The sequence below is a fragment of the Sinocyclocheilus anshuiensis genome, unplaced genomic scaffold, assembly GCF_001515605.1.
Source record: "Sinocyclocheilus anshuiensis isolate Anshui unplaced genomic scaffold, SAMN03320099.WGS_v1.1 scaffold209, whole genome shotgun sequence".
Classification (NCBI taxonomy): Eukaryota; Metazoa; Chordata; class Actinopteri; order Cypriniformes; family Cyprinidae; genus Sinocyclocheilus; species Sinocyclocheilus anshuiensis.
This window is the reverse complement of record NW_015540880.1, coordinates 1,375,674-1,402,098: the sequence shown is the minus strand read 5'-3', so window position 1 is coordinate 1,402,098 and position 26,425 is coordinate 1,375,674. Positions and strand designations below refer to the sequence as shown.

Sequence of the window (26,425 nt, the reverse complement as noted above, 5' to 3'; positions counted from 1 at the left end):
TGCTGTCTGGTACAGTAGTTCAGCATTATTGCGGTTGCACAGTGCTGTCGGAGCATCACAGGAACAACTGCTGTGGGACAGTAATTCAGGGAGGGAGTCTTTAACAGTCTGTGAAGATAATTAAACTATAACAAAAGTCTATATTAATATTGTATTTAAATATTTGTTAAAAATATAAATATTAAATTGAATAGAAATTTGTAAAATATAAAATATTGTTTGATATTTTTGTTTGTTTTGTTTTTGTTTGTTTGTTAAATATTTGATTTATATAGCAGTCGTGGCCTGATGGTTAGTGAGTCGGACTTGTATCCCGAAGGTTGCGGGTTCGAGTATCAGGTCCGGCCGGAATTGTAGGTGGGGGGAGTGAATAACCAGCGCTCTCTTCCTCTTTCAATACCACGACTGAGGTGAGACCCTTGAGCAAGGCACCGAACCCCCAGGTGCCACAGCACATGGCTGTCCACTGCTCTGGGTGTGTGTTCACTACTGTGTGTGTGCACTTGGATGGGTTAAATGCAGAGCACAAATTCAGAGTATGGGTCACCATACTTGGCTACACATCACTTATACCCATATACTGTAAGTTGTACTATACCCAAATTTAGAATTTTGGGTATAGCTCTTGGAATGCACCAAGAGCTTGTAACACTCCAAAAAGAAAGGAAAAATTGAAATCGCATCATATGACCCCTTTAATATTAGTCCTCTGTTTTACAATAGAAATGTTAAATGATCCACAGCTATATCCTGTGATGCAAATTACTCGACCTTTTTTCTCAAATATGGCCATTTTGAGCATTTTGAGAGAGAGATGACAATTGTGTGTGAATTACCTGCGTCTGTGCATCTCTTTTCAATGAAGCTGCGATTTTATATATTTTCGAAAAACAACGATTTTACCTCCTCGTTAATGAGAAATAAAATGTAGCGATTCAGTATTCAGCTATTTTATTAATAAAAGTCACGGGGCAGTGCTGACAACATGTTTCTGCGCACCTTCATTAACCTGTATAAATGTCCTCCTACCTGCTTCAGGATCATATTAAATGCTGCTGTTTGGGCTGATTTATCTTTGCGGGACATCTTTGTGGCTTATAAAAAATACTTGAGTGCAAATAATTCCAGTCCTGTTCCCATGGCAATTACCATGAAAACCATGACCATTTCTTTTTTCTTTTTTTTTTCTTTGGACGCTTAATTTGGAGTGCATGTCTGAAGTAGACAAGAACTGAAATTAGGTTAGTCGTCATCCTGTCTGGGATAACAAATTGCTTCCCTTTACTTCTTCAAACAAACAATAACCATACAGCTGCGTTATAGGAGAAATGCAACCCATTCTGAGTTCAAATGGAGGAAACATTCTGACTGACCAAAACTATGAAACCAAGTCCAAATCATCCAAATGATGAAATAACACATATTAAGTTCTAAACAGAAGTTTGGAAGGGTGCGTCTATTTATTCCGACCAAACCCAACGCCAGAAAATACACATATAAACGACTCCAAACTATGAAACCAAGTCCAAATCATGCTAATATACAGTGGGTACGGAAAGTATTCAGACCCCCTTTTATTATGTTATCATGTTTGTATTGTGTTTTATTGTTTTAATTAGCTGTATTTTTGTTATTTTTTAACCTAATCAAAATAACCCAACTGCAGTTTGATTGAGAATAATTGGAATGCACAATGAAAAAACATGAGTTTTGAGAATTGTTACAAATGGAGTTATCTGTTTTTGCAAATAAACTCTTCATATGTATTGAAATACAATTAATATACTAATATGCAGTGCAACATAGGCCTAGGTAAAAGAGGGATACAATTCAAAAAATTTGTCGATGAGCATAAAAAGCTTCAGATTTACCGTGTAATGTCTATTTATTCAAATAATGTTTTACTATGGCATGCATTAAATACATATTATATGCAATAAAGGTAATAAAAAACAACAATGCCATTCATTTGTAAAGCAGTGTCACAGGACTGTCAGGCCCTCACACACAGGGATGTGACGGGGCCTGACGGTCGGCCATTTTAAACTGCCATTACTCAGCCTGCTAGCATAAAAACTGTTAACATGCAATCAAGGAATTTCAGTAACTTTTTTAGACATGTTTTGGATTTAAAAGATTTTCATTATTTTCTGGGATGTTTTACCGTGACAGGGCCTGACCCTTTAGCTCGTCCTCCTCAAAAAAATCATACAAAAACAAGCTTACAATCATACAATTCAATGACAGAACTCACCCTTGATCAGTGTCAGCTTCACCTCAGTCAAATTATGTCACTTCCTTTGAGTCATACCTTTAAAGGCGCATTACACACATTTTATGTTGAGTTTTATGTAAACGTGACAGGACTGACCGAAAACATGGGGACAGTTGTAAAATAGTATTTATTTGTAGAATTTATGTATAATTTCATGTTTTTAATCAGTTGATGTGAATGATAACAACTTAAACTTGTTATTTTTTTTCTAAATAACAGTTTTTAGCATAACAAAACTATGAAAGCTGTAGGTACAATTTGGCTGGGGACAAGGACAAGAACAGGATTTGTAATTTTCAAAAGTGTTTTTAAAGTTATCTGTTTTTGCAAATAAACTCTTCATATGTATTGAAATACAATTAATATACTAATATGCAGTGCTACATAGGCCTAGGTAAAAGAGGGATAAAATTCAAAAAATTTGTCGATGAGCATAAAAGCTTCAGATTTACAGTGTAATGTCTATTTATTCAAATAATGTTTTACTATGGCATGCATTAAATACATATTATATGCAATAAAGGTAATAAAAAAACAATGTAAGGCATTCATTTGTAAGGCAGTATCACAGGACTGTCAGGCCCTGTCACACAGGGATGTGACAGGGCCTGACGGTCGGCCATTTTAAACTGCCATTACTCAGCCTGCTAGCATGCTAGCATAAAAACTGTTAACATGCAATCAAGGAATTTCAGTAACTTTTTTAGATGTCACTTCCTTTGAGTCATACCTTTAAAGGCGCATTACACACATTTTATGTTGAGTTTTATGTAAACGTGACAGGACTGACCGAAAACATGGGGACAGTTGTAAAATAGTATTTATTTGTAGAATTTATGTAGAATTTCATGTTTTTAATCAGTTGATGTGAATGATAACAACTTAAACTTGTTATTTAGAGTTTATTTTCTAAATAACAGTTTTTAGCATAACAAAACTATGAAAGCTGTAGGTCCAATTTGGCTGGGGACAAGGACAAGAACAGGATTTGTAATTTTCAAAAGTGTTTTTAATAAATTACAAAATATCTGAGAACCTAATGAATGACATATTCCTTTACAGAACAACTCACAGAAACCAACCATCAGTCAGTTTTAGACATTTTTTGGATGTAATACTTTTTATTCACTTTAACAAGTCAAAGACAGATAATGTACATTTCTGGTAGAATGTCCCATATATTGCAAATGCAATTCCAAACAAAAGCCCGTAGGGGCGTATTCATTTATTCCGACCAAACACAACGCAAGAAAATGCACATAAAAAACACTGCTTACCTCATTTCTGTGGCAATTCTTCGCGCCAATTTTGAAAACGCGCCAAATTAGTTGACCTTCGCTGAACCGGAAGTTGTTGCCGACTTTATTTCAGTGTAGTGACATATTTCCATCTTAAACGGAATATTGAATAGAGGGCATGGTTTTATGTTTGCGCTCCTCCTCTCTGTCTCTCACTCATAGCAATCTAACGGTTAGAGGGGTATGGCAAGCCGTTTTAGCATTAAATACTTCTTGCTGTAAGGATATCCTGCCCAAGCCGTCAAACTGACGTCATCAGAAAAGGAATGCCATTCCAGAGCGGAAGTAAATGTTCAGATTTTGATTAAAGATTAGGAAAACAAACAATTTTTTTTTTTTAGCGGATTAACTTGCACAGATGAATTGTTCACATAATTACTAGCAATGTGCGCTAGTAAAGCAAATAGCCAATTTTGATTTCATGCGGACTTTAACGGTTGTTTTATCGTGTTATAAGTCCTGAAATTAACGTAGGGGAATAACGCAGTTACCAAAATGTTAAACGTATCAAAACTATCTAAAAAGTAAGCTTCTAATTATTAAGAGATTTTATTGCATAAACTCAATTCAAACATTTAATTATGAGCCTTTACATTAAAAGTTTTTTAATCATGAAAAAATGTGTAAAAAAAAAAGGTACAAACTTTTAACTAATGGCTATCGGTGGGAAGACAAGAGAATTAAAAAACAAATGAGTGAGGACACACTGCCCTCTAGTGATCGTTATGGGCATCAACAGACAAGAATTTTCACCTTTATTTCTCTGGATTTATTTTTATTTGAAAATAAAAATTCAAACAAACATTATTGGGTAGTCACTAATCTAAAAGCTTTTCCCTTCTACGACCATTACCTGAGAGCAACTAAATCTCAAAAACAGGTTGTGTTAAACAGCACAATAGAACGTCAATGTGCACATTTCAATAACATGAAACAACAAAAGGTAAATGAATAAATAAAGAGAATAAAATTGCTATTAAACACAAGTGCTCAGTGCTCATTCAAGTTTACAGTGCTCTCCAACGTTTTCCAATCGTTCAGTAAAAACTCTGACGTGACAGGTGACTAAAATACAGGCACTCGCATTTTTATCATAGAAAACCAGCAAGACAGCAGCACTTTTTGAAATCAGTCTATCCATTTTGCCAACCCTCAATTCATTCAACCACTCATCAAATGAAAAGCTACAATTGTCACTTCATTATTAAAGATTTGTCTTCTAAAAAAGGTATAGACAGACAGATAAAGACAGAGTAATGGAGGAAAAGAGAGTTGGTCAAGGTGGGTGATTAAAACTGTGCTACACATGCTCTGCCAGCATTAATACATCAGCCTCAAATGCCACCCTTCAAAACCAGCAGGCAACTGGGGAAAATACATTTTTAAAGTTGCTGAAAGCAGGAACAGAACACCATTGATCCCAGATCAATACACTTTCATATACCCTGGAAATGCCCTCAGCTCGAAAACTACACGTCAATTGTGATAACTGAACGTAGTTTTAATTCATAGAGAGTACATGTGACCAGTTCATTTGGTTTTTGATGATTTATTCCTTCCTGCATGTGCAGTGGGAAGTCAAAGTGAGGTCAAAGGTTACATACAATCAGCACCATCTGTACAGGATACACATCACATTAGATTGTACAGGGCAAATCAGGGAGTTGATGAGAGAACAAAAAGACAGATCAGCCTGAATTAAAATAACACTTTAAACTTCCATCTACATATGTATACGTGTTTTCATAAGGATAAAAATGAAAATTCTCTCATTTACTCGCTCTTATGTTGTTCCAGACCTGTATGCATTTGTTTCCTCTGCTGAACACACACAAAATAAAATTCAGTATGATTTACTTTCTTCTGTGAAGTGCAAGAGATATTTTGAAAAATGTCTCAGTGTTTTGTTTTGTTTTTTTGGCCATCCAATGAAAGTCAGTGGGGTCCAGTCATTTTGAAATATTCTTCAAAATACTGTCTTCTGTAAAGTCATACAGGTTTGGAACAACATGAGTTTGAGTAAATGACAGAATTTTCTGGTGAATTATCACTTTAAGTGTGTTTTTACTGTATGTTTTTTACAAGTTACATTTTGAATTCTGTGTTAGTAAGTTAGTGAGGAACAATCCACTGATTGTGTGATTTATTATTATGTATAACTCATTATTTGAGACTTGTTTGCTTGGGTAGTTTAGGAGCCAGTAGCATTTCGTCCCCTTGAGGGCCGGGCCCCTTCATTGCCATGCTGGCACCAACCATAGCAGGATAGCTCCGATTCCTCCTCATACCTTCGTTCAGTGGACTAAAGGGGGACCCTGCCCTCCGAAGCCCACCCAGAGGACCTATAAGTGGGCTTGGCCTCGGAATCCCTCCCCCTGTTGCCCCAGAAGCCCCAGGGCTTGCCAACCCCAACCTTTTCAGCTTATCAACTAAATTGAGATTATACATACTGACATCGGTTTGGCTCTCACAGTCTTTAGCCTGAGCCCCAGACACCCCCGCCACCTCCTTCAAAATGGACCTTGCTGGCTTGGAAGCCAAAAAGTTTTCATAGGACGGGCTCTTAAAAGAGAAAGGTGTGGCGGTATCTACATCAGAAACGGCCGAACTGGGGCTGGGAGTGCAGCGGGTGGGGGAATTAGGCAGAGTGGTGGGACGATTCTGGTCGGGAGGAGGAAGAACTGAAGTGGAGAAGAGAACTCCTCCGCTTCCTCTGTCCCAGCTGTGAGGCTGGTACACTGCAGCAGAGATGCCTCTCTCCTGCAAGAGGCGCACAAGGCCCAAAGATGTGCTGAAGGTTTTGGTGGAGTCCCGCAGGTTGGTGAAAGACTGAGACTGGGACAGACTCATTCGCCGAGGAGTACACGGCGTGGCGGCAGGTGTCGAGCGCAGACTGCTTGACATCACACAGGACGAAGTGGGGACGGGGTTTAAACTGGACAGAAAAGCAGAAAATGATGTGCTGATTGGCTAATCCGTTATTGTCTGAGTTACAGGACAGTGCATTACCTGGGTGTCACCCTTGTAAGCTCATCAGATGGATGGAGGATTTTGCAGGTGGTGAAGGTGTAGGTTGAACTTGTATGAGCCATGCATTTCCCTGGGAAATACACTGGAAAAGATCCAAGAGCTGAGAGTAGTCAAAACAAATTCAGAGTTTATTTATTTTTATCTAAATAATAATTTATGAAATTTATGAAAAAAAAGTGTATGAAATAATAAATAAAATATAATATTTTTGGCAACTTGCCAAATACATGTATTTGAAATATTGATTTGAGAAATTTGTAAACTTGAAATTCTAAATTTGTTAGCCTGGGACAATGGGCAAATACATTTTGATGTATTTTTAAATAAATTCATTTTGTATTTAATTGAGCTACTAATGTCATAAATTGTCATATAAGAACTAGTCACAGCAAATATGCAGTTTAATTCATTTTATCTAAATAAATATTTACCAAATAAATGGTTTTAAAATAATAACAATACATTTGTAAGGTTAATTTATAGGAAATTGTTTGCCTGGAACAATGGGAAAGTTTTCTTAGCATTATTATAATATCAATCTTTGCATCACATTCAAAATTTTGAGTATAGGACACAAAACTGGTTGACTTACTTGAGAAGTCTATGGAAGCGTGACCTGTGCTGAGACATGGTGACGGGGAGGCTGAGGGGGCGAGGCTATGGGCAGGAGGGACACTGGGATTGGATGTGGTTGTGGTGGGAAGGTTCTGGAAGTACTGCTCTCCGGGTTCATCTTCCTCATAGTCAGCATAGTGATATACTTCCTCCAGTTCCAGCTCCAAGGGACGGAAGCCTTTCGGGACCACACCAGGTCGAGCATCCAGGATACCACCCAGATTAGGCTGAGCCAACTGCTGCCAGTGCTGAAGTGTAGCCGAGCCTAGGAAAAGAAGAAAACATGAGGGATGCTGAGAAGAAGAACTGTGTGATTATATAACCTTATTTACCCAGGTCAGTGTGAAAACACACATATTAACAATGGTGCAATGATGTGATAATGAAAAACAAAAGAAAGAAAGAATGAGAATATCAAACAGAATAAGATGAAGTGACTTTATTGAAGATATACTAAATGAAAGTGCAGAACAGAATTTAACCAAAATGAGAGGTGAAAAAAAATACAAGAAAGTACGAGAAATACAGAAACAGAATATATTGAAGACTGAAGAATAAGACAGACAAAAGTGAAAATATTCATTTTACACCCATTGTCCATTAGGTGGCGTTAATAAAATACAAAACAGAACTTCTTCCCCCAAGAACTTCACAACAAACTTTGTATTTCAGTCACTACTTCTTGTATATTACATCACATCACTAGAATATATGACTGATCGGACTCTTTCACATCTCACATTCATGGTTTAGTGTACATAAAACACAAATAAAGTCCTGCCTTTTTCCTCATATTAAAGAGCCTTTATAGTATATATGAATATGCATAACAGTAACAACATATGCTAAATAATTTGCATCAGCCAAGTGATACAGTGGAGGGAGTGTTTCCTTCAAAATTAGCATTTGTTTAGAATTAAAGGGCTAGATGACAAAATTTTGACTTTTTGGTGAGCTATTCCTTTACATTTATCCATTTTCAAAACTTTGTCATAACCTGATCACTAGTGTAAATGTATCCAGGAGCAGGACTCTCTAAAGTATGAGTGTTTGCGGGGATGCATTAGCCCCCACAGTGAATTGAAAAGTATCATAGTGGGTGGACGTGGCCTGGAACTGTAACGCAGGAATGTCTTAGGATAGATATTTTGGGTATTTCGGTCACCTTCCAGAGGTTTGACAATCTGGAGCTTGTCGGGAAGATAGGGCCGACTGGCCCAAGCACCCAGGGACATGATGCTCTCGCTGTGCACCAGCCTGTTTGAGTAATCTGCACTGTCTGCTGGCTCCCGATTACGCCTCTCTCGTTCCCCCTCAAAGAAGAGACGCTCACTCAGACAGTTCTGCCGTCGCAAAGACAGTCGCCTCAGAGCAAGTTTGAGCTCCTCAGAGCCAGATAGCTTCTCAGGGCCATCCACACTGCAGTCAGAGAACAAGGTAAGTCGTATGACTGAAAACAAGGGTCATTCTCAGGAAACTGTGGCATTTGTTTAATTTAATTTAAAGGGATGCGGAAATTAGTCACATTATTTCATAGCTTTGACTTTGTTTATTGTGTAATGCAAAATTTTAATTATTTTATTCTTAAATGTATGATTTAAAAAAAAATGTCTACTCAAAGAAACATTTCAAACAATGAATTGTATTGTAACAATTGTAATGAGCTGAAATAAGTGTAGGTGAAAAAATATGACTTGAAATTCAGCACTGACCTTTTAAAATAAAATAATAATTACATTTAAAAATTCCCTGAAATCTTCTAGTACAAATGCCATGGATTCCTGAGAATGACGCTCAAACTCAAATTCAAGTGTGCCAGAACCAGTGGCCTTTCAGTCCCATGAATATTTTAAGTAACCTAAAGGTCAATTTAAAGTTATTTTTCTTACAGCCTCTGTAAACATAGAGATATAACAGACTCACGCAGCATCTGAGGAGCCGGTCTCCTGGAGCATGCTCTGTGTACGGTTATCAGGCGCTGCATTGTTGCCATTGCTGTCAGAGAGGGTGGAGCTAAGGGAGGAGAGCGTCTGATTGGATCCAGGGATGTTGGTAGCAGAATTAGCAGATCGCTGTCTGACAGACTGGTTGATGTTCTTCACAGTCTCAAACACACGCTTATGACGAACCCTTGAGACAAAAGCACATTTTGTTTCTGAATGCAAAGATAAATCGAGATTGAACTAATTCAGATTATGACAATAAAAGAAAATGTGCTGTGTGATGGAAAGTAAAAAAAGAGAGGAAAATTTCAAACCTCTGTTCTTCATTATCAGGATTCTCCAGACTCAATTCCTTCCTCATGGTTCCCTCAATTTCAGCAGCCAGGGAGTCCTAAAACACATATGCACACACGCTTACTTGGCTATCAACATGGGGACATTTTATAGACCTCTATTTTTTTATATACAGTTTGTTATAAACACTGTAATCTAACCCACACTCTAAACCTAAAAAGACTTTCTGCATTTTTACAGTTAAAAAAAAAAAACTTTATTTACTTTATAACGTTTTTACCAATGAGGACATTCTCAAAACTGAAATTTTGTCAGATTTAGCTCAATTTGGAGTACGATTATGTCTCCAAAATATGGTTAAGTAGGTACACACATACATATGGGTGATTATTCAATTTGGGGAACTTTTCTGTCTCCTTGAATGATATATAAAAAAAAAAAAATCACACAATTATATATAAGTAATTATACATTTTAAATGATATTTTAGAATTTACGTTATTTTCAGACAGTTTAGAAGGATTAAATTTGCCCCAATTTTTCTATTTTGGGATTGTTCCCCTCTCAGCCTCTTTCAATGTGTAAAATACCTTAGAATCAGGGAAATTATATTTTGTACTATTATAATTTTCAATAAATTAGGTATTTGTGTATAATACAAATTGACAGGGCCAAAAAGTACATTTACAAGTAAATGTCAATACCAAACCGGTTAGGACTTGATAATGTTTTTATTTATATAGCTTCAAGTACACTGCCATTCAAAAGTCTGGTGTCAATAAGATTTTTTTAAATGTTTTTGGAGGCTGTATTTATTAGACTAAAATGCATTAAAAACACTTTTATTGTGAAATAATATTACAATTTAAAAGAAGTGGTTAATGAATTTTCAGCAGCCATTACTCCAGTCTTCAGTGTCACATGATCCGACAGAAATCATTTTAATATGCTGATCTGGTGCTCAAGAAACAATTATTTTTATTATCAATGTTGAAAACAGTTGTGCTGCTTCATATTATTGTGGAAACTGTGATTCTTTGATGAATAGAAAGTTCAATTTGAAATGTTTTGTAACAATGTAAAAGTCTATCACTTATATACTTTGAATAACGTATATATATATTTTTTTAAATCCTACTGACCCCAAAATTTTGAACAGCAATGCAAATTGACTGCTATTGAATGCATGAGTTATATAACTGTCTGTGTGTGTGTGTGTGTGTGTGTGTGTGTGTGTGTGCGCGCGTTCACCATGGGAAAAAGTCCCAGAGGGTGATACCGTCGAGGAGTTCCTGCGGACACACTGCGGTTCCGTAGGTTCTTGAGCTCCTCTTGAGCCTCATGGAGTATTTCAATGCACTCTGAGTATTTCTCCTCCAGTTCCTGCAGCTGTGTATGTGTGAGGAACCAACAATTGTTAATAACATTTACACAGAATGAATGAATATATTATGAAGGTATGTTTTTGTAAGATTAAATATGTGGAATATTGTTTATTATGTCTGAAATAAAGTACCTCAGATGTAAGCTGTCTTTGAGCATCTTTAGCTGCCGTAAGGTGCTGAGAAAGTTCTTCATTCTCAACAGCAAACTGTCAAAAACATACACACATAAATCTTAGCACATATTTATCTCATGTATTTACAATTCATTCACCAATAAAGTGAAAGACGAAAGGATTCTCACAGTTTTGGCTTTTTTCTGCAGGTCCACTATCTGAGAGAGAAGGTGTGTGATTTCCTCCTGCTGGCGAGAGGCGTCTTCTGTTTTTTTGGCCAGTTCTTCTGCTATACTGGAGATCTGGATGCTGGACTGCCCTGTATGAGGAGAAAGGGTGGACTTATTTTTTGTTTAGTCAAAATATAGAGCTCTACACCGCCACCTAAGCCCTAAACAAAGCATCACTCACTCAGCTCTCTGACGCAGTCATTCACCAGCTGCTGTTCCTTCTCCTCATATGACTCTGTCTCAGACTTCAGCTGACTCGCCTAGGGACAGAAAGAGAGACTGGTACTACTTAAAGATCAAGTGTGTCTTATTTTATCTGTTCTGTGTAATTTCTAAGAACATTCAATCAACTGTTTTCTAAATACATCAAATCAAGATGGGACATTTAAAAAAAAAAAGCAAAAAGATTGCAATCTTTGTATGGTGGAATCAGTAAACTTCCAGAAACATGAAATACCATCCATAAGCATAACATATATTTATTTGCTCGACCATTTGCTGGTTGTTCACTGTGAATTCAGAATGACTCTGACTAACAGAGGTCATAGATATTCTGTAAGATATTGTGATCACGGCACGCATGCACGCACAATAGAAATCAATATTTTTTTCTATTCACACATGGAAATTGGCCAGTGGCATATACATTGCTACTGGCCAAAATGTCTTTCCTCTTTTGCTTTATTGAATTGAATGAGCTGATGTTCCTCATATTTATATATACACTGCCATTCCAAAGTTTGGGTTAATTCATTTTTAGCTAAATTAATACTTTTATTCAGCAAGGACCCATTAAATTAATCAAGAGAGGCAGTAAAGACATTCATAATGTTATAAAAGATTTCTATTTCAAGTAAAAGCTGTTCTTCTGAAATGTCTGTTCCATCAAAGAAATTATTGTTTTCTAAAATAATCTTACCCACTGCAAACTTCTGAATGGTAATGCGTTTATAAATATATATGTATTTATTTATTGTTTGCTTTGGCATGTGCATGTACCTCTGATCTGAGAGAGAGATTTTCCTCCTCCAGGTCTCGAAGTTTCTGCTGCAGAATGTCCAGAGAGGAACCGCTTCTGGCAGAAACTCCTGCCCTTCCCTGTTGACTCCTGATCCCGAAACAAAAGACTGTATGAATAAGAAATCAGCCCTAATATGGGCACGTTGAAATATTACAATTCTGCTTACTTTATTTTCATCAGAGACCTTCTGTCTGATTCAACAGAAATAACAAGTGTTGAGGTTGTTGAAAATGGTTGTGCATTATAAATTAAACTACAGCTGAAAAGCACTTAAATATCCTAACTGAAGCCAACAGAACCAGCTCCACCGGCCTTGAGCGACAGATAAAAGAGGACAGTGTTATAAAACAGTGGACTGACGTGGGCGATCCAGACCCCTCTTCACTCTCCTCCACTGCATTAGTGTAGAACTGCAGGAGCTCGTCTTTTAGATTCAACTCATGGTGCAGCTGAGCCACCTGTGTACAATAAAATAAACAAAATGTAAACAAGAATTCATTCATTGCTCACGCTTCATTGCTAATTACCATTACCCATATACTTACTAACAGTTTGACAGACTTAAAAAATAAAAGCCATAAAAAAACTTCTGAAAACTGAGGCTGAATTCACTAAGGAATTGCAACATTTTTGCACACAGGATTTCAGCAGGAGCAACTCATTTTTAGTGAATTCCCACCAGAAAGACCATTTGACACTTTCATCTGAACATTGTAATCAATCTGTTCATGTACCTCCTCCCTGATGGTGCCCACTTGTTCCTCCAGGTATTCGTTCTGCTCTGACAGAACACAGTTCTTCTTCAGGATGGACTGACCGATGTGGGCAGAGAGCTCCAAATCCCGCTCTTTCTGTAGAGTCGAGGAAAAGATTTGCTAATACACTACAGTTCTAACATTTAGGGTTGGTAAGATTTTTTTAAGCCTCTTATATTCACCAAGGCTGCATTTATTTAATCAAAAATATAGTAAAAACAGTAATATTGTGAAATATTATTACAGTTTTAAAAAATGTTTTCTATTTCAATATATTTTCAAATGTAATTTATTCCTGTGATGGCAAAGCTGAACTTTCTCCAATCATCGGTAATACAAGATCCTTCAGAAATCATTCTAATATGCTGATTTGATGCTCATTTATTATTATAATTTCTCATTATGTGCTGCAAAAATTTTTTTTGTGAAAACCGTGATTCTTTTTTTTCAGGTTTCATAGATGAGTTGAAAGTTCAAAAGAACAACACTTAGAATAGATTTTTGTAACATTATAAATGTCTTTACTGACTCTTTTAATCAATTTAATGCATCCTTGCTGAATAAAAGCATTAATTTATTATTATTTTTTTTTATTCTTACTGACCCCAAACTCTAGAATCATAATAAATGCACATAATTTCTTTTTAAACTTCACCTCCTCCAGAAGTCTTGTGACAGCGTCGATGTCATTGTAGGTCTTAGTCATCTGGCCCACTCGCTCAGCACATAGCACTGAAACACAGACCGAAAAAGCACTTGAGTACATCAGACCTGCTTAAACAATTTCACCTGAACCTAAAAACATCCAAAAAGAGTTCAGTACAATGTGGAAAAACTCTTACATAGACCTGACCTAAAATTATTATATTGTATATAATATTATGTTATACCTGACCTAAAAATTATCCTGACATTAAAAACTCTCAAGCTTACAGAAATCTAATGTGAGTTTACATAGAAACTGGCTTGCTGACCGCGCACCATCACGCGCTAACAATAACATCAATGACAAACCATGCATGATTGCCCCGGCAACTGTTTACATGGTGCTGTTACCCAGCAACTCCATCCACAGTCAGCCAGAATCAGATCAGCCACAATTACTGTTATATCACAAGCTCATACATTCACACACACACACACACACACACACACAAAAGTATACACAAAAATAAAAAGTAAAATATATAAGAGATAAAATATAAAAATATAAACTTTCTGACATCCTTTTAATGAAACATTTGATACTAAATTCAGTGTACAAGGATGTGGGCAAGAGAAACTACTTTTGTTAGAAGGATATTATAAAATAGAAGCTTAACTTCAATATACAAAACTGAATATGCAGTAAAGTCTTCTTCAAAAGACAAAGACTGAACTTTATGCCTGCTCCTGCTGAGTTCCTAAACTGCTTTAATGAGGATTGTGCATCTAAATTTAGAGCACAGCCTCGGGACATTGACTGTAAAAATATTAAATGCTTACAGACTGGTTATGAGAAAGAGAAAGAAAAGTTTTATGAGGACATACTGTCAGAAAAGGAAATGACCCTAGACTGAGCAAACAATAAGTCAAGCATGCTGTCCTCTCTCATACACACACACACACACACACACACACACACACACACGCATGCACAAAGCCATCCAGAGGCCTCAGGCTACACTCAAAAAGGACAAAGAGAGTAAAAAGGAGAATGTTTAGCTTTAAAGCACTTCTGAATCTCATCCAAATAACTTATAGATAAAAGTAGCCCAAAACACACAAATGAAACACCTCAAAATCTACAAAAACACCCCTGATAATGAGAAATCAATGCAGAAACCACTCAAGGAGACACTAAAAGTACATGAACCACAAACACACACACACATCACTTTACCATCGGCATACTGCTCATAGCACCACTCCAGCTCAAAGTCTTCTGCTCCCATGATCTTGTGCATCCTTTCACTCCCTCTCCACTCAGCAGAGAGGAGAGGACCAGACTAAACCAAACCTGAGCACTACACTTCCTTCCTCCCGTAATGCTATTGAGTGATGCTGAGAGTGTGGTCAGTTACAGCAACAAGAGAAGAGTGACTATATTTAACACTACGATGAGAGACAGCGAGAGAGGGAGAGACGGTGGGAGGGAAGGAGACAGAGAGAGAGAGAGAGAGAGAGAGAGAGAGAGAGAGAGAGAGAGAGAGAGAGAGAGAGAGAGAGAGAGAGAGAGAGAGAGAGAGAGAGAGAGAGAGAGAGAGAGAGAGAGAGAGAGAGAGGTTGTGGTGGTGGTGAGGTGGTGGGGGGGAGTGGGATATGATGGTAATGTTGACATCACAAGGTCAAATCTAAAGGTTACACACTAGACTATAAACTAATGTGTTAACTAGTGGGACATTCATACTATGCAATGTGTTTTCATGCCCCTGTCATATGACTATGCAATATTATCCATGATTAGCATAAGATTATCCAATAAAATATTAAACTTATAATTTGTAAAGGTGGAAATCATGAGTTTGTTTTCTCTTACCACAATATGACAATTAAAATGAACACAGAGTTATTTAGTAACAATAAATTATTTTTTTATCTATATTTTTTAAAGAAATTAATACTTTTATTGAGCAAGGATGCATTACATTGATCAAAAGTGACACAAATATTATTGTAACTGGCTACTTTTTTTTAGTATGATAATATACAAATTTAAAAAGACGATTTAAAAATTGACTAGAAAAATGTTCAAAATATGAAACATAAAAAAATTTCATTTTCAAATAACCTAACTGTCAATCCCTCACTAGTTAATTTTAGTTGTTTATTTGCTCTTAGGCATCTTGATCATTGTCTTGGCATTGTGTAAATTATTTGTAAATAGGTTTACGTGCCTGAGCTTGACCAGAACATCTCTCTGTAAGTCTATACTATTCCATAGAAATACTTCCTTAAAAAGAAGAATTCAAAAGGTACTGAACAACAGAAACCACCATAGTATTCTCTCTAGGATTAAGTGCAGATATCAATTGTTTTTCCATTTAAGAAGAAAATAAAGATAACTGAAATATAATATCATTGCAGAGTCCATCAGAAAAAGAAAATGAACTAATTATTACATTATCATTCTTTATGTCGTTGTCAGTATATTCTGTCTGCACAGAAAGCTGATATAAGCCATGATTCAGACAGTAAACATGACTCAGTAGGATCTATTCAGATGGGCTTGAGTCAAGAGCTGTACACAAATATCCAATTGAACATTTATCATTTAAATTAAGTGTTGAAATTCACTTCACATCTTACACAACAATACAATTACTGTGTCTTTCTTATTGGTGTGAACTTTATTTATAAACAAACTATTGGTGGTATTTATTCTAAAGAGTAAGTGAATGAGTGTAAAATAAACGACTTATTATTGCTCTTTCACACTGGCACATGCAGCAGCCAATCAGAGAAACTTTAGAATCGTGCAAGTCGATGCATGTGCGTCAGACACTCCGACATGTCTGATACACCAGAGGGGAGATCTAGTTATGTAACTAGAACCACTGTAAAAAAATAAAGGCTGCAAAAAGGTTCATTAGATAAATTCTCAGAATGCTAATCAAAATGGGTCATTGTTTACAAGTCAGACAACTTTTTTACAAGGTCAGTGCAAATAAATAATAGATCAATTTGTTGTTAATTGTTCAACAGCTTGGGGTCAGTAATATTTTTTTTTAAATGAATACTTTATTTTTTCTTAATTAACTTTAAGGATGCATTAACTTTATTTAAGTGACAGTAAAGACTTTGTAATGGAAATGTTGTTCGTTTGATCTTTCTATTCTTCAAACAAAGAAAAAAAAATCTATCACCATTTCCACAAAAATATTAAACAGCACAGATGTTTTCAAAATTGACAATAATGAAAAATGTTTCTCGAGCAGCAAATCAGCATATTAGAATGATTTCTGAAGGATCACGTGACACTGAAGACTAGAGTAATGACTGCTGAAAATTCAGTTTTGCAACCACAGGAATAAATTACACTTTAAAATGTATTCAAACAGAAAACAGTTATTTTAAATTTTAATAATATTTCACACTATTACTGTTTCACTTTATTTTTGATTGAAAAAATGCAACTGTGGTGAGTAGGGATGTAACAATTCACTCAACTCACGATTCGATTCGATTCACTATTTTGATTTCACGATTCGATTCGATTCACAATTTTACATTTTTTTACAAAATGAGATTTAAGACAAATTAGAAATTAAATGTGTCCTTTAATTATTGCTTGGACAAAATGCTGCACATTTCTTTGTGAAATTGAAATATAACACTATAATAATATAATAATATACTAATATAGCACTTCCATATTACTGCTCTTTTGTTGGTTTTGATTGCTTCTATTGTCCTCATTTGTAAGTTGCTTTAGATAAAAGCGTCTGCTAAATGACAAAATTTAAATATAATGTAAATGTAAATAACAAAACTAAATTGAAATTTTAAAACAAGCCCCAAATCAAATAAATAAGTCACACAAATAAAATAAATCTCTTCATATAAACAAAAGGCTTTCTCTGTGCTCTTTCCATTTAAAATTAGAGGCAACCACTGCATTTTAATCATGATCCAAAAAAAGACGCTGCATACATGCAACACGAGTAGTCTTTAATCTAAATTGGATTGTATAATTTCGAAATTTGAAGCAAAAACAGAATGGTTTGACTTCAGTTTTGTGAAACTATACATAAAAATATCCGCATGAAACAGAAACAGCAGACGAGCTGAATGAGATGCAGATTCACTCTCAGCCAGCAGGTGGCGCTTAAAGCGTTTCCTTGGTTTCCGCTGTAAACAAAGCAGCGCTGCACTTATGAACTTTAATATGCATTATACAGAGTCAAGATGAAAAGAAAAAATACCATCTAAACTTTTCTAAAGACAGTTCCCCTCAGACATGGATTCATATAAACTCCTACCCCTAAATGAATCGCGATTTGTTTAGCATCTCAACCGATTTGAATTGTCACATATTTGAATCGATTTTCAACCGGCTCGCGGTTAATCGTTACATCCCTAGTGGTGAGCATAAGAGACTTCCTTAAAAACATTTAAAATTCCTACTGACCCCAAACTTTTGAATGGTAGCTTATCTTTCACTATAAACACTTTTACAATATTATGTAACATTTGTTCTAATATTTATGTTTTAACTTACAGTACAGTTCACAAGTCACAATAATGGCTTTTTTTTTATTTCCAGTTCACGCAGCTGAGAAAATATTGCTTACAATACATGGGCTGCAATCAGCTGTAGCTTTACATCAGATCACTTTATTTTAAACTCTATCTCACTCACAAAACCAGTGCAGGAAACAGAAGAAACCAGCACCATCTACTGGCTGAGCCATGTCAGTGACAACACAGTTCATTTTTCACAATGACCTTGATATATCTTCGCAACATATTCTGTTACATCTAGGTCTTTAAAAACTGGAAAAATCAGCACTATCATATTATATGGCCAGGAAAAAAGGTTTTATTATCTTAACTCAAATATTAGATCACAACTCACTCCACCAGATAAAAGGTAGAGGAATCTGCAGACAACCAGTAACTCTAGCAATTATTTAGCTCCAGTAGCACAAACTAGTGCAGCTTTCCTCTGCCAGCTGTACTACGAAATTATCATTTTGATTTTTAACAATGCATTTTTAATTGTACAAGAAATGTTTCTTTAAAGTTTGTTTTCTTAAAATTAAAAAAAAAAGTGGAAGGGTGAATTAAGACTTTTTGAGACCTTTTTAAGATGCACAGAAACCTGTTAGTGGTAATAAATCTTTATCATGATAACAAGCCTCTTTCACTCACAAAAGTAGTTGAGGGTTTCCTCAATCTGCTCAGAGGTGAGGTCTATGCATGTGTCGGGTGAGATGAGAGGTGTGTGGATCCAATCGTCGTTCTCATAGCCGTACACACAGTCTGCCCTCAGCCTGTAGACTGGCAACTGCTCCTCCAGCAGACTGATGATCTCCACCTCAGGGAGCTCTGTGCTGTTACAAACATCTATATCAGAGAGAGAGAGAGACAGAGATGTGAACATCAACACTAGTACATCTTGTGCAGCCTGTAATGAAACAACACACAGTCACACACGTTCTGACCTGTGATTGTTTCTGCGTCCCTGTAGCGGGCGTGTGGCGCTAGAGGCACTGGTTTCTCGGTTCCTTCGCCTACATACTGCTCTTCCGGGATGGGTCCAAGGTGTACGGCTTCTGTAGGGTCTGTTCTCGAGCACTCAGAACTGGACTCGTCCAGCTTGGCAGCTTCTCAATGAGATACTAGAACATGTCCAGCTTTGGCCCCCTTTAAACAATGCAGACAAATGAGATTGAAGATTATAAAACATAAAAAACAAAAGTATATCCTGTTTCAGTATCCTGCCTGATTCAGTATTGGTGTGATCTAAGGATCTTGCTAATGAATGATTTCATCAATAACCCCAAACCGTTTGGAATTGTTGCAGCCAGGTATTAAGGCTTATTATGTTTGAGAAAACGACCACCATGTGCAGCAAGGAGGTTAATCTAACAGAAAAACGATGCAGTCCATATGGGGCCTTTGGCATCAAAAAGTTTGAAAACCATTGACCTAAATCAACATTAAAAATGACAAAGATGCTATTTGTTTTAACATGCTGTTCTGACATTTAGCGCAGATCACACAAACCACGTGGAATGAAACGCAATCATCTTTCATAAAGAATTATATAAAATATTGTATACTTATTAGATCTTTGTGCAAAGAAATAAAAAAACAGACAACACTCACGCCCCGTTCATTGTGTTAATTGCATAGATTGTATAGGTTAATTGTAAAACATGAGATCACGTGGTTTGTTTTTGTAATGTGCGCATCTACGCAGGTGTCGTCATGACGTTCCTCCGTATCTTCTGCAGTACCTTGCGTTAACAAACTGTATTACAATATGTATAAAAAAGTATTAAAAATGAATATCTGCATTTCATTATAGTCCACCTTGTAGCTACTAATGGATATTATCCAACACGATAATATCATGACTGTGATACTGTCTAGATAAAAGAATCTGCTTACTTACAAGTAAGGTAACTCCAGTCAGTGTGGAAACCGTATAAAACGTTTATCGTAGTCCGGATGAAACGCGCAACATACATGAACTGATTTCTTCAAGTCAACGGCGTTAGTCACGACAACAATAAAGCAAAGGCTACACATTTGCTTTTGTCTCTAAAGACTAGATTGTCGGATTACTACCGGGATTGTTACAAATGCCTAAAACAGCAGGCGTCGAATCTCCCAAACCATTCAACCTTACTTCTTAGCTCCTCTTAGTGTATGTTTAGTATTTCGCTCATCCTATAAATCATCCTCTCCTCCTGTATCGCCTCCCTTCATTCTCAATCTGATAGAGCCGCAACGCCCGTGACGTCACACGTCAAAACAGCACAAGAATGTCACACAGCTTCACTGTACACGTGTACTGCGATATGTTTTATAGCTTTCCTTATTTTCTGTAGATTTAGTGTTCATTCATTGATACTAGAAAACAGGAGAAGGTATATTTGGAAATGTCAACAAAATTTTAATGCCAGACAATCTGCTTATATTTTTAGATGATGTACTCAGTATTTCTTTTAATATTATTCTTGATGTTAACGTTTCACATTTGCTCACCTTTTTACGCCTTATCTTTTTCTTTCGTTTACTTAAGTAGATCTGTGGTGTTATAAGTACAAATATTCCATGGAGTCTCTCATTTAATATGATTTCACAAAAAGTGCATATATAATGAATGTAAATAGAGTTTAAGTAAATCTTTTAGATATAGCATTTCAAGCTACAGCAAAATGTTGTCACATGTTAACTGCTCATGTTTTTATTAATATTTTTACGATTTGGTTGTGACATTCTAGATTTGAAACTTGCCAGATTAAGATGATAAAATCAAAATTGGTTATGCAGCAATTTCTGAAAAGGTCAGTCTAAGAGGAAGGAGACACATTACACATTAAAATCACCAAAAAAAAATTATTACAGTTAGACAATTGCATATTTAGTCTGTCGTACATGTCTACAGGTACAGATTGATAGCTTGAGGTCTGAATGCTAACATGCTGATTTTGCACTTATGGTAAAAGTGTGTGTGTGGATCTATTTCACAGCTTTGCTGCTGAGGTTGAGTTTCCTGTGCAAAACAGAATTGCTTATTGTGTGTCTGTGGGGCAGGGTGGGAATGGGAGGCAGGACAGGTTCAAGAGGAGGGAGAACATGGCTGTCTTTGCATGAAAGAGCACGGATCTCATCAGTGAGAGCCTCGATGTCCTGTGCTTGAGCCGCAACCAGCTGCTGCAGCCTCTGCAGTTCCCGTTTTTCAACCAGATGGCCTCGGAACTGACCCACCTTAAACAAACACACACACATTTTGAATGTCTGAGAGGTGTCCTGCATAAACATTCACAGCTGCAGGTGCTGCTACTGCTTCATTTGTCAATACTGTAGCGATTCAAGATGAATCTGAACTGAAATTGAGTAAACTAAATCATGTCAGATGTTGGCTTTAGCAACAACAAATATGTGAAGAACTGAATACCGTCTTCCACTGTCTGGCATTGAGTTGTTCATCCAGTGCTTTTTTCTGACTGAGCAGGCTGTTCATTTTACGTAGTCTCTCTGTGTTCTGTTTCGTGATTTCAGTCAGTGACTCTTTTGCCTGGTACACACACACATAACCATGAACAATTGCTCTAGATTGTCAAATTTAACCATAATAATTGGTTCATTACATATACTACTGTTCAAAGTTTAAGGTAAGATTTTTCTAAATATTTTAATTCAAACTAAATATATGCATAATGACAATAGACCATTATTCACATATTAAGTCTGCTAAGAATTTAATACTTTTATTCAGCAAGTATTAAATTGATCAAGTAGAGTAAAATTAGAGTAAAGGCATTTATAATATTACACAAGATTTCTATTTCAAATAAATGCAGTTCTTTTGAACTTTAAATTCACTGAATCCAGAAAAATCTATGAAAACTGAAAAAAAAAAATCAACAGTGATAATAAATGTTTCTTTAGCATCAAATCAGCATATTAGAATGATTTCTGAAGGATCATGTGACACTGAAGACTGGAGTAATGATGCTGAAAATTCAGCTTTGCCATCACAGGAATACATTGCATTTTAATATATATTAAAATAGAAAACAGTTATTTTAATAATAAGGCTAATAATATTATCATTGGCTGATAATTGTATAATAATAATATTTCACAATATTGTTTTTTCAAAAAGCATTAAAAAAAAAATTTTTTTGAACAGTAGTGTAAGGCAAAGGTAATGTAAGTGTCGGTGTACCCAGGGCCGTCCTTAGGGGGGTGCAACTGGTGCGGTCGCACCGGGCCCCGCGCTTGAGGGGGCCCCACGGCTAACGGACTGAGGAGGGGCCCCGCTCCCTACCTTGCACCGGGCCCCGCGTCAGCTAAGTACGGCCCTGGGTGTACCTCCCAGTGTTTGAGCTCCTTTGTGTATTTGGCATCCTGTTCTCTGATCTTCTGTCTCATCTCCTCTACCCTCCTGTTGCCTGACAGAGTCTGCAGAACTTCTAGGTCAACCAGCTTTCCGAACTTCTTAAGCATCAGCTGCTCGCAATGTACTTCCGACTCTGCAAAGAAATGTATTTAATGTAACACTTTATTCCTGAAACTAGCACCTCAAGTTTAAGGAAATATAATATATTTTTTCTCATTCCTCAGTTTGTGAAAAAAAAAACATTATAAGTAAGAATTCATAGTACAATTTACAACTGCATTTTACAACTAGCAGCAAGTGTGTGATTTGAAATTGTCATCATGTATGTAGATGTCTGACCCTTTATTCTGGCCTCCATATCTTTAAGGTCATGTGTGAGCTGCACGTGTTGCTGCTTTGCGTGTTTATAGAGCTCTCGCTGTTCAATCTTCTCCTGCTGCAGCTCTTTAATACGCTTCTGCAGACGTTGTAGATCAGCTGTGTTCAGGACCAATGCTGAGTCAAGCTTACCCGGTAATAGACCTTTATTCACATATTCAATCTGTTCCAATGGCGAAGGAGAGAGAGACTTGATATTGGATGTAAATTACACTTTAGCAGATTTAACACTTTAGCACTTTAACACATAAGATAATCAGCAAGTACATGTAATTATGTTCACACCTGATGCAGTCTGAGTGGCACCACCACATTCACTTCATTCAGCTTCTGCTGCTTTTCTCGGTTAATAAGCTCCAGATCGCCCTCTGCTGCTTTACGATTGTTCTGCAAAATCTTCTCCTACAAAAACAAACATGCTTTAGGCTATTCTGTTGAAAAAGAAACAACAGAAAGAAAGGAGAGAGGAGTGGAAAGAACTATTTCTCAAATTTTCTTGATCAGTGTGTCACACTCCTTCTTTAAACTGTCAACAATTTTTATCTCCTCTTGCAGCTGCTCCTCCACATGCAGACGATGTTCACACAACCTCAGTGTGTTCTCAAAAAGCTCAGGATCACAGCCTGAAACACACAGGACCTATATTATATATTACATCATTTATATACATATATTTTTAATGTTTCTGAAAGTCTGCATTTATTTGTTTAAAAATAGAGTAAAAATACAATATCATTAATCATTTTAAAGAACTATAATTTTTAGCAGCCATTTTCATGTGATCCTTCAGAAATCATTCTAATATGCTGATATGGTGCTTTAGAAACATTTATTATTATTATCAATGTTGAAAACAGTTGTGCTGTTTAATATTTTTGTATAAACGGTGATATATTCTTTGATTACATTTATTTATTTTTTTTAAATATAAATCTTTTGTAACATTATAAATGTCTTTACTGTCACTTTTGAGCAGTTTAATGTGTCCTTGCTGAATAAAAGTATTAATTTAAAGAAAAATCTGATGCCAATTTTACTGACCCCAAACTTTTGAATGGTAGTGGATATAATGTAATATATGTTATATATTAAATACAATGCACAAGTGAACAACAGGGTGCAAACAAGATAGATTTGCTCTCTGGGGAGCAGGTTGATCTTACTTGGTGGGCACACACTGTCATCCAGGGGAGCTCCAGTCTCAGAGTCATCATAATCCTCCTCATTATCCCCGTCTGATTCTTCATCAGAGTCTTCATCGCTGTCATCTTCCTCCTCTGTCACATCACCGCCTGATGGAAGGAGAAACAAAACAAATATTACATTTGAATTAACAAAAACTTGACTAAAATTATTACAAACATTTTATTAATTGAAATAAAGCCTCTTAAAAATTAATAATTTTGTAATAACTGCAATCATTCAAAAAAAATAATAGGAAGAATTATTATCAGACAGTAATAAAAATTGCTTAATTATATTGAAAATAATGGTAAATTGGCAACAACAACAAAAATCCAAGGGTTCAGATACATTTACTTTATGCAAAATATGACTTCTTTTTATTAGTTTTGTAGTGAAATGTGACTTTTAGACAGGTTATGCGAGTTTCACTCAGTGAGATACATAGAACACTTGCAGCTCACCGTCACGTCCATGTGTTTCTTTCTTCTTTGTACACTTTATCTTTTTCTTAAACACTCTGGTGAGGAATTCCTCAAACTTGTTGTGGAGTGAGGCCTGAAAAGTGGCTGCGATTGTTTTCTCCTTCCCTTGGAGTCTTAGGATGTCTAAAAAAGCAGTAAGTGGAACTGAGAAGAAAAAAAACATGTAACAGTATAAGAATGGAGAAAACATGGCTCTGGATGGAAGTGTAGTACATGGTCTGTAGCTTGTTAAGGCCGATGCTGTGTTTCTCCTCCTCCCAGGCCAGTTCTTTCCTGACCTCCATCACTCTCTCTTCTGTCTGTCTTTCAGTTTTCTCGCGGAAGCTCAGGTCCAGTTCAAACTCCTACAAACACCCATCAAATATTATGTTAGATCATTGTGTCTATGTAATCATTACACTGAAATAGGTGAGTGAGCGAGGAGGTGTGTGAGATCTATAAACCGAGCGATGGAGGCGGATGTGTTCAGGAAGGCTCTGGTTCTGCTCCAGTAAAGCTTGAAATTGACTCTGCAGTTCCGCCAGTTTCTTACGCCATTCCTGTTTCCTCTGTTCTGCTTCCTTATGCATGCGGTCCAGCTCTAGCTTCTGTTCAGCTGTTTCTATGCTGCACACACACACTTATGCTAAATAAACAAGCACCGTCTATGCATGATAATAAAAATGGAAATTCGGTTATTATGTACTCATGATTTACTGGTGTTTTTGAAGCCCTATGGTACAATGGATACATTTTTTTCCCTTGTTTTTGCGATTAATTAAAACAAAATATTGTTTTCGTCTTGCTTTCTCATGATTATAGATTAAAATTACTTTTATTGAGATCACAATTTATTCATATTTAGAAAATAGAAGTCACAGTCCCATAACTGATTAAGAATTATTTGTAAATACTTAAATCAGTTAAATATAGGTCAAAATATATATAATGTTATATATATTGAATAATAAATAATGAATAGCAAGGAAGCATTACTTTTTATCTGGATTTATTTTAATTAAAATCAAGAACAGTGAGAGTTTCTTAACAGATCTTAACATTACGTGAAATCTATGTTTTTTATATTTAATATTTTTATTTACTTTTCCATATTTTTAATATTGTATTATGTGATATTTGTTTATCCCATATTTAATTGGTTAAGTGTTTAAACGTTAAACACCTTGTAAATGGGACTGTTTTCTTAAGATAAATATGTTCTTACCTCAAGTATAATTTTTTATGTTGTGATCATGAGAAAACAAGACATAATTTATTTTAGCATTATTTACATATATTTATGTAAACAAACAAACAAATAAAAAAACAAATATGAAATCATTTTTATTTACAATGCAACTATGCAACTATGGTAAAAATAATATTACCACCGTGTTATCTATAATGTAACACAATTATTAAGATACCTAATCAGAAATAAATAGTTATATCAAAATAAATTTAGAATGTTTTGTATAAAATATTTTTAAAAATTATTATATAAAAAAAGAAATTTACATCCCTTGTGCAGTACCTCTGTAGCCCACTGGGGGGTCGGGTCACACAAATAAGCCCCGTTCACACTGCCAGAGACTTTTTTGCTGTATGTCGCTAGACTCTGCTGTGAAGACGCTTGTGGGCGTTCTTACTGCTGTCGCTCTAATGTTATTGGTAGACTGCACGTCTGGACATATCTTTAGGAAATGCAATCACAAACTATATATATTGCCGGCAAAACTAAGATGTCATTGTAATATCACTAGGAATTAGACTTAAAAGAAATAAAAGTACCATTCTGCTGTTGGAGAGTGTTGTTATATAAACTACAGCAGTGCTCGTGCATTAAATCATTAACCGGTGCTAAACTGCTCACTGCATCA

The 26,425-nt window shown here is 36.0% G+C and overlaps 2 protein-coding genes and 1 long non-coding RNA gene across 4 annotated transcripts; all 3 read right to left on the bottom strand.

Moving 5' to 3' along the window:
- Positions 1 to 5,591: 5,591 nt before the first annotated feature.
- Positions 5,592 to 15,048, bottom strand: LOC107688362 (trafficking kinesin-binding protein 1-like). 2 transcript variants are annotated; one of them, XM_016486010.1, is made up of 15 exons: positions 14,842 to 15,048; positions 13,615 to 13,691; positions 12,939 to 13,055; positions 12,565 to 12,662; positions 12,183 to 12,291; positions 11,365 to 11,443; positions 11,142 to 11,272; positions 10,972 to 11,046; positions 10,707 to 10,844; positions 9,476 to 9,552; positions 9,142 to 9,348; positions 8,384 to 8,637; positions 7,196 to 7,483; positions 6,583 to 6,703; positions 5,592 to 6,508 (listed from the first exon to the last, which is right to left on the bottom strand). In XM_016486010.1, exons 1-15 carry the CDS (start codon positions 14,903 to 14,905, stop codon positions 5,737 to 5,739), a joined length of 2,607 nt encoding a protein of 868 aa, XP_016341496.1. In that variant the 5' UTR covers positions 14,906 to 15,048; the 3' UTR covers positions 5,592 to 5,736. The 2 variants fall into 2 exon arrangements, with proteins under 2 accessions (XP_016341496.1, XP_016341497.1); XM_016486011.1 differs by having other exon boundaries at positions 6,583 to 6,685.
- Positions 15,049 to 22,467: 7,419 nt separating this feature from the next.
- LOC107688415 (uncharacterized) lies at positions 22,468 to 23,406 on the bottom strand. Its single transcript, XR_001634232.1, has 3 exons — positions 23,185 to 23,406; positions 22,861 to 23,062; positions 22,468 to 22,654 (listed from the first exon to the last, which is right to left on the bottom strand). It is a non-coding gene; the product is annotated as an uncharacterized LOC107688415 (long non-coding RNA).
- A 1,246-nt stretch (positions 23,407 to 24,652) lies between these two features.
- LOC107688389 (cilia- and flagella-associated protein 44-like) lies at positions 24,653 to 25,135 on the bottom strand (the record flags this gene model as incomplete). Its single annotated transcript, XM_016486047.1, has 3 exons — positions 25,010 to 25,135; positions 24,780 to 24,910; positions 24,653 to 24,689 (listed from the first exon to the last, which is right to left on the bottom strand). Coding segments are annotated over exons 1-3 (294 nt in total), but the record flags the coding sequence as incomplete, so codon positions are not given.
- Between the last annotated feature and the right edge of the window lie 1,290 nt (positions 25,136 to 26,425).